This window comes from Setaria viridis, chromosome 6, assembly GCF_005286985.2.
Source record: "Setaria viridis chromosome 6, Setaria_viridis_v4.0, whole genome shotgun sequence".
Classification (NCBI taxonomy): domain Eukaryota; kingdom Viridiplantae; phylum Streptophyta; class Magnoliopsida; order Poales; family Poaceae; genus Setaria; species Setaria viridis.
This window is the reverse complement of record NC_048268.2, coordinates 13,880,806-13,890,728: the sequence shown is the minus strand read 5'-3', so window position 1 is coordinate 13,890,728 and position 9,923 is coordinate 13,880,806. Positions and strand designations below refer to the sequence as shown.

Sequence of the window (9,923 nt, the reverse complement as noted above, 5' to 3'; positions counted from 1 at the left end):
GCAGCCGCGCAGCACGACCGCTGAGACGTGGGACCGACGTGCTGCCTCACGTCCGGGCCCACCTGTTAGCGTGAGCTTGTCCTTCGAGATTCGCTACGCGCTGAATCTCGTGCCTCACAGACAGGTGGGACCGTACCGAGTTTACCGTTACCCCAGGCGTCGAAACTCACCGAGCCGGTAAAAAGGCTTATCACGACGCGTAACTCCGAACTTGTCACTGAGCAGTGGGGTCACGAGGCTCGCGGGCCCACTTGTCGGTGGGAGGTTAGGCGGTTTAGGTCCGGCTCCAGCCGGCCCGTGCGGGTGGCCCTGCGCCCACCTCCATTAAACCATCACCACCACCTCGTCGCGCAACGCAGCGGAAAAGCGCCATCTCGTCCCTCCGTCGTCGTCCCCGTCCCCGCCTGTCTGTTGCTCCTTCTCTCTCCCCGCGCCCCGGGGGAAGCCGCGACCGCCGCGCCGATCCACTCCGGCCGCCATGGCGATGCCGGCGTGGGCCGTCGCCCTCGCCGCGCTCTGCCTCGTCGCGCTCGCGCCGCCCGCCGCGGGGTTCTACCTCCCCGGCGTCGCGCCCAACGACTTCGAGAAGGTACGGCTCGCTTCACCCGCGACCCCGGCCCTTGACTTGTCTCGCCTCCCGTTCTCTCTCTCTCTCTCTCTCTCTCTCTCTCTCTCTCTCTCTCCGGGTGCTGTGCCGTTGGCGATCGTCTGTGGTTCGGATCTGGCGTCGGCGGCGCCAGATCTGCGAGCGCGAGGGGTGGCCGCCGCGAGATCTGGCTGCGCGGGCTTGCGACGGCTCGCGCTCTCCGCGCAATGTGGCTGGCGTTGCGAATGTTTCGACCCTATCAGCCGCGCAAAACGCTATATCTTTTTATTTTCCTCCTCACGTTCATCACGTGAGATTCTGATTACGGATGAGTGCGCGTGTGAGGGTGACGGGATTACATGATGGAGATGTCTGCGGTGGGGAGAAGGAGAACTGCAAAATTATTTTACATTCGCGATTGCCTAGTGCTTGGGTGACAGCATCAGTGCATCACCAAAGGAGCATATTGGATTTAGATGTTTATTAGTGCTGGTCACTGTCGGTGGCAATTTGTTTGTTACGGCTGTTCTCTTCAGGAATGTAATTTTTATTGATTTTCTAGCATTAAACCTCAGTAGCTGTGAATGACCTAGTTTTTCACACTGGGATCACGACAGTAGTTGCAGTCCTTTTTTACCCTTTACTAAGACTATTTAAACATATTCTATGTTTTGGTATATGTTTTATTTGTTTATTTGTCAGTATGTGACCCAAGGTTCTAAATCTCCGGATAGTTTGATTTTAGCATTATGAGTTCGCTGCCGCTAATAGCTGCTATTAGCCGGAGATAGCCGCTAAATGTTCCCTCAATTAGCTGCCGCTAAAGGACTTGACGGGCCAAATTGAAGCACAGGCTCACTAAACCAACAGCCCATACAGCCCCTCCACCAGAATACCCTCTTCTGCTCATCCATTCCACACCTGCCGCTCGACTTTGGAGTTCCCGTTGAGAGCTCCTTGATTGACAGCAAGAGAGACGCAACAATGAGGCCGGCGGCCTCCCCGAGCGCCTCTGGTGGCCGTGAATCTTGCAAATCCTACCCCTTCACAACCACAAATGAAGCAGTGCTGTCACTTGCTTCAAGTTCACCCGTCACCCCAGTTTGGTAGAGGAGCAGACGTGCACCTGCACCGGTGTGGACGGGGAAGGCAGAGGGAGAGTTGCTGCTGCTTGATGTTCCTGGTTCCATTCCTACTCACCCTTTCTACACAGTATCGCTCCTTTCCTCTCTCTTTCCCTCTTAATTATTGCTAAACCGCTAAATGTCTTAGCTGAAGCTATAGCCGGCTATAGCTGTTCTTAGCTTTGGCAGAACCCAACAGCTAAGAGGCTTAGCTGGAGATTTTAAACACTGATGTGGCCTAGTGTTTTCCTACTTGTTAGTATTGTTAATATATTCATGTTAGTGCCGTTTGAATTATTTAAATGGTATATTTGGCACCATTTTGCATTGCCTTGTGCTGTCTTATTCCTTTAAAGTGTTGGAGACAAGTTCCATACTTATTGAAAGGTATTCTTGCATTTCTGCTAACTGTGATTGCTTGCTTAATAGTTACAGAATGTAATTTGCTTGCTGTTCTGTTCTAATAATTATTTTTACCTGATCTATCTTTACAGAAAGATCCGCTTCCTGTGAAAGTCAACAAGCTGACTTCAATCAAGACACAACTGCCCTACTCCTACTATTCTCTCCCATTCTGCAAGCCTGACACAATTGTTGACAGTGCTGAAAACCTTGGTGAAGTTCTTCGCGGTGACCGCATTGAGAACTCTCCATATACGGTTTGTTCTGTTCTGTCACTGTGCATTGATTTCTTTAATCAGTGTTTGACACCTTAGGCTTACTGTTACTTTTTTTCCTCATGTATATTTTCCAGTTTGAGATGAGGGAGCCTCAGATGTGCCAAATAGTCTGCAAGATTTCTGTTGGAGAGAAAGAAGCAAAGCTTCTCAAGGAAAAGATTGAAGACGAGTACCGCGTCAATATGTATGTCAATAATTTAGCTTCTTGATTCTTGACTTAGTCATGTCTCTCTGGTGTTGTAATCATGATTTTCTCTAAATCAACAGGATTCTTGACAACCTACCCCTAGTTGTTCCTATTCAAAGAGTGGATCAAGAAGGTGCTTATTTCTATCAACATGGATTCCATGTTGGAGCCAAGGGAAAATACTCAGGGGTAAGTGGCTATGGTGCATTGACCAAATGCTGTATGAATTTGAAGTTTACAACATGAACTTAAACATTCCTATTTATCTGGCAGAGCAAGGATGAAAAGTACTTCATCCACAACCATTTGTCCTTTACGGTGAAATATCACAGGGACGAACAAAGGGATGTTTCTAGGATTGTGGCCTTTGAAGTGAAACCGTACAGGTAGATTCAGTTGTTGATGTTTTAAACTAACATGTTCTGAAGTATTCAGTGTTTAATGTCAAAACTTACATGTGCTGCAGTGTTAAGCATGAATATGAAGGGCAGTGGAATGATAAGAAGACCCGCCTGACAACATGTGATCCTCATGCTCAACGTGTAATTACATCATCCGATTCTCCTCAGGAGGTTGAAGTTGGCAAGGAAATCATATTTACTTACGATGTGGATTTCAAGGTCAGAATATATGTAAAAATTTCTTTTACATCTATAGTAGCTGTAGTACTACTCAGTAAACCATAAGTGAAAGATGAATATTGTGTGTTTGCTCATTTCTGAACTGCTCCGTCAATTTTCAGGAGAGTGATATCAAGTGGGCATCTCGGTGGGACAGCTATCTGCTGATGACAGATGATCAGATCCACTGGTTCTCCATTGTGAATTCTCTCATGATCGTTCTCTTCCTTTCGGGAATGGTTGCAATGATCATGCTCCGTACTCTTTATCGGGATATCTCCAAGTATAACCAGCTTGAGACTCAGGAAGAGGCCCAAGAAGAGACTGGATGGAAGCTTGTCCATGGTGATGTTTTCAGGCCTCCATCGAACTCCGACTGGCTCTGTGTCTATGTTGGCACTGGTGTCCAGTTCTTTGGCATGCTGCTTGTCACCATGGTATTTGCGGTTCTTGGCTTCCTTTCCCCATCAAACAGGGGTGGATTGATGACAGCTATGCTCCTGCTCTGGGTATTCATGGGGCTGCTTGCTGGCTACTCTTCCTCACGCCTCTACAAGTTGTTCAAGGGCTCAGAATGGAAGAACATTGCCTTGAGGACAGCATTCACTTTCCCTGGCAGTGTGTTTGCTATTTTCTTCTTCTTGAATGCTCTTATCTGGGGGCAGAAGTCCTCAGGTGCTGTTCCATTCACCACCATGTTTGCCCTTGTCCTCCTTTGGTTCGGTATCTCTGTGCCTTTGGTTTTTGTTGGAAGCTTCCTTGGCTTCAAGAAACCTACCATTGAAGATCCTGTAAAGACAAATAAGATACCAAGGCAGATCCCTGAGCAGGCCTGGTACATGAACCCAATCTTTTCTATTCTGATCGGAGGGATACTTCCATTTGGAGCTGTGTTCATTGAGCTCTTCTTCATCCTTACTTCCATCTGGCTGCACCAGTTCTACTACATCTTTGGGTTCCTCTTCCTTGTCTTCCTGATCCTTATCGTCACATGTGCTGAGATCTCGATTGTGCTCTGCTACTTCCAGCTCTGCAGTGAGGATTACTTGTGGTGGTGGAGGTCATACTTGACATCTGGTTCCTCTGCTCTCTACCTCTTCTTGTATGCGACCTTCTACTTCTTCACAAAGCTAGAGATCACCAAGTTCGTCTCTGCCGTTCTTTACTTTGGCTACATGCTCATTGCTTCATATGCCTTCTTTGCCTTGACTGGCACAATCGGATTCTATGCTTGCTTCCTGTTCACAAGGCTGATCTACTCTTCCGTCAAGATTGAGTAAGGTGAAGTGCTTTCTTGCCTAATTCTTTGTTGCCACGAAGGAAGATGGATTCTGCAGATAATGAAATCTACAGAACCCCAGAAATTAGCTGAGTGGCCCTCGGTTTTGAGTTCTCAAAGCTGGTAGTTATGATGAAGTGGCAATTTGTTATCATATAATTCAGGTATTATAGTTAGCCCAGTGATTTTTCTGTTTTCTCTTTGTTTTATATTTTTGGGCTGTGCCTTTGGACCACGAGGATATGCTTATCAAGCGCTCCTTGCAGAGCGAAGTGTATACGGATGCTGAGTAATCTATTTCTTGTTCATGTCAGAATTTATGTACTTGTTGACTTCCGAAGATATATTACAGTTAAAATGTTGGAATAGCTATTTTTTTCCGTACATGAAGGGTTTAAGGCTTGTGCGTATGGTCCGGACGTATCTTTTGGAGGCACAAATCAATCAAACATTCTCTTTTAATCTTTGTTTTTTGAGCACTCGATTATGTACAAATTATTGGGTATACAAACATACGTGCCGGCGTGTATAAATGGTGGACGTTAAAAAAATAATCTAAACATTGCAACAAACGTATGTGCCAATCAATCGCTGCTATATTTATGTCCTCTGTCTCTCGAGTGCCGCCGTCGTTGTTGCAGTATTCAGTCTGAGGCTTCAAACTGAGGATAAAGCCAGCATTTTCTACTCAACCAAGTACTGAAGTGCAAGACCTGGAGCACATAAATCAAGAGTAGATCAGTACGTAGGGGAAAAAAAACGTAACTTACTTGCATGCACCTCAGTTTTGAAAAGATCTGAGCAAAATGCGCGCCATGCGCTCGAGCTGGGCTGAGGAAAAGCCAAGTTTGTTTTGGGCCGAAAAATCCGGGAATCCTATTTAGCTTCCGGAAGTTTTTTTTTCCTTCCACAACTACCCGTGTTTGAGACTCGTGCGTGTAGCTCTTTACTGTTAGATGCGGCCTCCTTCCTCAACCCTAACTACCACGCGCCATCGCCCATGCCTGCTCCGCCCACGCTCCCGCGGCCGGGCTGACGCTACGCCTCCCGCGCGTCTACACCGGGCCGCGCCAACAGGGCTAGCGCTCGCCACCGCCGGTGCTCCCACTACCACGAGGAAAGAAGAAAGCAGTTAAAATGATGGTTTGAAATGTTGAATTAGGTTTAGAAACATGTTGAATTGAATTTTTCAAAATATTAAACTAGGTCGCAAGAAATATTGAACGTGATATTTTTCTACAAAATGTTGAATCTACTCTTTGTAGGTGTTGATTTAAGTTTAAAAAATGTTAAATCTAATCTGTTAAAATGTTAAGTTAATTACCTATTATGGGTTTAATGGGCCTAAAAGTTACTATTCTTATCTGGCTTATGGAAGCCAGATACGAGCCCTGAAAAATCACACCCAGCACGCCCACAAGAGACATCAGGCCGGGCTCAAGCATCAAAATAATTGAAATAAATAATCGGAACTGTGCGCGCCCATTTTTATTTTGGGCGGGCAAAATCAGCACCATGCCTGTCACCATTAGAGCCACGGGCTGGGCTGGGCCTAGCTTCATTTGCTCATGTTAATTTTGAAGTACCACACTCCTTTTCCTTTACATGAAAAAAGAAATGATATTCAATTAAGATCTACTTGCGATAGGCTGTGCATCTTTGTTAGCTGCCGGGTGCCGACCCTTAAAAAGAACATGAAGGTTTTGATACCCATAAGAAATTTAGCAAAAGATTGCTCCTAACATATCAGGGGCGGACCTAGTGCCGAGCCGGCAAAAATCGAGATCCTGTACCAAACTTTAAAATGAGATCTACCTTAAAAAAAATAGAATTTTAAATAAGATATATGATATATATCACAATAAGATATATCAAAAACCGTACCTATTCGACTTTTGCTTTCATAATCTTTAATTGAAGTACTTCATTCTTTTAGTATTCCTTGAAATGAAATCTTCAATGATATGCTCATAATCAATCTTCTCTAGTAATCCACTTTCAAGTGCTATTGTAGCCAAATCATTAAGTCTTTGTTGTGTCATTGTCGAACGTAAATATAACTTCAATAGTTTCAATTTTGAAAAGCTTCACTCTGCTGATGCAACGGTCACAGGAATGGTCAACAGAATTCTATATGCAATACTTGCATTGGGAAAACAGTCATGCCGCTTTAGGAGCTTTAGAATTTCAACAGGACCCATATTTTCTTTAGGAATGAAATCTTGAAGAAACTTTAACTCCACATACAAATCATTGGCATCAACATCAGATTTTCCGTCTTTTGTAAGGACAGTCCCAAGATTATCACAGAAGATTTCAAACTCGTGTCATCCAATGACTGTAATGTTTCAGAGGTAAATAGGAAACCAAAATTTTGTTGGTAACTCTGGTACTGTTCAAATCTTGTTGTGAGTGAGGAAATTGCTTGATCAACAACAGGTAAAAAATAGCTTATTCTAAATAGCTCCTCGGCAGACTGTGTAGCAGCATTTGTGTCATGTAGGTTCTCATCAAATTGTTTCTTTCTTTTAATTTCTCTTCTTTTACGAAACGTTGTACCAATATCCATCTCAAGTGCAATCCCTTTGGCAATCTCTAATGCTTCTGAGAAACCAGTTTCCCTATAACCCTTGAACAAAGAAATCAACCCTTCCACTTTCTCAATGGCAACATCAATAAGCATATCTTTTGCTTGCAAGTGTTTGCTTACTAAATTAACGGCATATAATACCTGATAGAGTCGGAGTGCCCGATCTTTCGGTGAGTGGAGATAAATTCGACTTGGTGGAAGTAGACCCTCACGATCCGACTACGACGAGTGAACCCGAAGCGCCAATGCAATCGCTGAACCAACTTCCTGTGGTTACCAACCTTGCTGGCGCAAGATCAGCCTGATCACGAAGATCAATTCCTGTCCGCAATCGAAGAACGAACAAGAAAGAGAGGCGAGCAATCTAAATATCACTCGAAGGTGGAGTTCTGAATCACACAAGGACAGCGCGTATTTGCGCGTGTTCAAGAGTAGCTAAAGCTAGATGTAAAACAAAACTCAAGTCGTAAACAAAAAGGACTCCGACTAAATAAAGGGGGCGCAGCCCCTGGAATCCGGAGGGGTCACGCGCGCCCAACCCTAGGCGCCCCACCTGGGCTGCCCTATTGGGCCATCTTCTTATTCCGATGGGCCTTTGTTCCTTAACACCATGATGAAGTTTAATTCTCTCGCACGGGCCCGAGTGATTGGCCCAACTGGATGATCAACTGTAGGCGCCTGAGGTGGAGGAGCAACTGGAGGCGCCTGAGGTGCTGCTGGTGTAGATGTACTCGTGGTGTCCTCATCAATACCTCATACCAAATGATGATTGACACTATAAATTCATATTCTCCAAGTTTATTGTTTGCCAAGCCCTTAGCCTCACTGCTTGTTTTTGGATCATTATCAACATCAGATACCTGAAATTGAAAGAAAGAAAATATGTGTTATAGTTGGAGATTGCCAAAATAAGTACATCATTATCAAATATCAGTACAACAATATTGGGTACCTGAAGTAGAGCCTCTTGAATGTCCGTGCACTGAAATCTTATAGCTTTAACACTTTCAACACGACTCTCCCAACGTGTAGCTGATACTGACTTAAGAGTCAATCCTGATATGTTATCTTTCAGAATCTGCCATTTCTTGGTAGAATTAGCAAAAGTTGTATAGATGCGCTGGATGATTCCAAAGAAATCCTTAGCTTTACCACAAGTCTTAGCCATATCACAAAGTGTTAAATTAAGGCTATGGCAACCACAAGCAGAATAGAAAGCACGAGGATTTACATCCAAAAGTTTCTTTTTTACCCCTTTATGTTTCCCTTTCATATTTGACCCATTATCATAACCTTGTCCTCTCACATCATCTATATCAAGACCAAGGAGCTTTAGTTCATTCTCTAGCACATCAAAAAGTCCTTGCCCAGTTGTATCATTGACATCCAAAAATCCTATAAAGGATTCTTCTACGCGAACATCACTTGAAGATGAGTCAACATATCTTATAATTAAAGACATTTGTTCTTGGTGGCTTGTATCAGGAGTGCAATCAAGTATGACAGAGAAGTACTTTGCACTCTTTATTTTCTTAATAATTTCAGACTTAATAGCAGAAGCAAGCAAATGTATCAACTCATTCTGAATCTTAAAATCAAGATAATGAGCTTGAGTTTCCTCACTTGTAATACGACAAACATGTTCTTGAATAATTGGGTCAAATTCAGCCAACATCTCTACCAATCCTAAGAAATTCCCATTGCTATCTTCATACATTTTGCTATTAGTCCCACGAAAAGCTAGATTATGCTTGGCAAGAAATTTAACAATGCAAACAATTCTGAACAAAACTTTTCTCCAATGGTCCTTTTCTTTCTCGAGTTGTCGTTGAACACCTTTATCAATAGTTTGATCCTATTGCAATCTACTACGCAACTCATACCAAGTTGTCATACTCAAAACATGATTTGGACTTGTCTCATGCTCTTTAAGTCTAATACCAAGATGTATCCAATCATTAAACCCCTCATTTGCAAACTGACCTTTTCGATGGCCTTTTGTAAATAATTTACAACCAAAGCAAAAGACCTTGTCGAGTTCCTTAGAATAGACAAGCCAATCTCTATCACAATGCTCCCCATTTGATAAAATTCTTGTATAGAATAGTGCAAAAAACCTTCTAGAATATCTATCCTTAGGACCTTTTGTAATTGATAAATCTCTTGTAGGGCCCTTTTGTGCTAAAATATCAATTTGTTTATGATCAAGGGAATCCCAATATCTAGGATCAAATATATCAGGCTGAAAGGAATCATTAACATTTGCAACAATATTGTCATCATTAACTTCCTCAACCCCAACAATATTTTCTGTCTCTATCTGACTATCTGTAGGATCATTGTCATCATTATTATCAAGTGCAGCTCCCTGTCCTTGACCAAGTGATTGATTATCGGTGGACTCTTTTCTAACAAATTTATCCATAGCACCCTTTTGAGATTGAGTTAAATCCTCTATTCTTTGTTTTTTCTTACGCTTTTGGTAACCAGATTCATACTTTCTAGACCGATTTGCAGAAGACATGACTACAACCTCAAATTGGAACACTAGATAATTCAGAACCGGAACAAAGACAACTGAACACCTAGATGGATCAATATAATATTAATCATCACTAATTAACATTTATTAACATATTAAAAATTAACTGAACCAGATTAGGTACTTGGACTCCTGGAGACTCGACGATCGATCCCAATTCACAAATTAATCGGCCAGCGGTGATGGCGTGACGCTGGAGCCCTGGCCAGCGGCAGCCTGGCCTGACGCCGGCCAGGAGTCCCTGCACGGCTGCTCCCTAGTCCCTAGCCTGGAGGATCACGCTGTGACGTCTGCTGCCTGCGCCTGGTCGGCGGT

General features: G+C 43.6%; 1 protein-coding gene and 1 pseudogene across 1 annotated transcript; one reads left to right on the top strand and one right to left on the bottom strand.

Moving 5' to 3' along the window:
- The first annotated feature begins 345 nt into the window (after positions 1-345).
- On the top strand, positions 346-4,844 carry LOC117860889 (transmembrane 9 superfamily member 9). Its single transcript, XM_034744311.2, has 7 exons — positions 346-589; positions 2,205-2,369; positions 2,465-2,574; positions 2,658-2,766; positions 2,851-2,963; positions 3,044-3,197; positions 3,320-4,844. Exons 1-7 carry the CDS (start codon positions 479-481, stop codon positions 4,475-4,477), a joined length of 1,920 nt encoding a protein of 639 aa, XP_034600202.1. The 5' UTR covers positions 346-478; the 3' UTR covers positions 4,478-4,844.
- A 1,719-nt stretch (positions 4,845-6,563) lies between these two features.
- On the bottom strand, positions 6,564-9,491 carry LOC117861270 (uncharacterized; annotated as a pseudogene).
- Between the last annotated feature and the right edge of the window lie 432 nt (positions 9,492-9,923).

Bases quoted from the DNA above. Each gene is read 5' to 3' on its own strand.
- LOC117860889 (XM_034744311.2), top strand. From the start codon at position 479: ATGGCGATGCCGGCGTGGGCCGTCGCCCTCGCCGCGCTCTGCCTCGTC. The intron at 2,370-2,464 runs GTTTGTTCTGTT...TATATTTTCCAG, and splicing joins TTGAGAACTCTCCATATACG to TTTGAGATGAGGGAGCCTCA. The intron at 2,575-2,657 runs GTATGTCAATAA...CTAAATCAACAG, and splicing joins GACGAGTACCGCGTCAATAT to GATTCTTGACAACCTACCCC.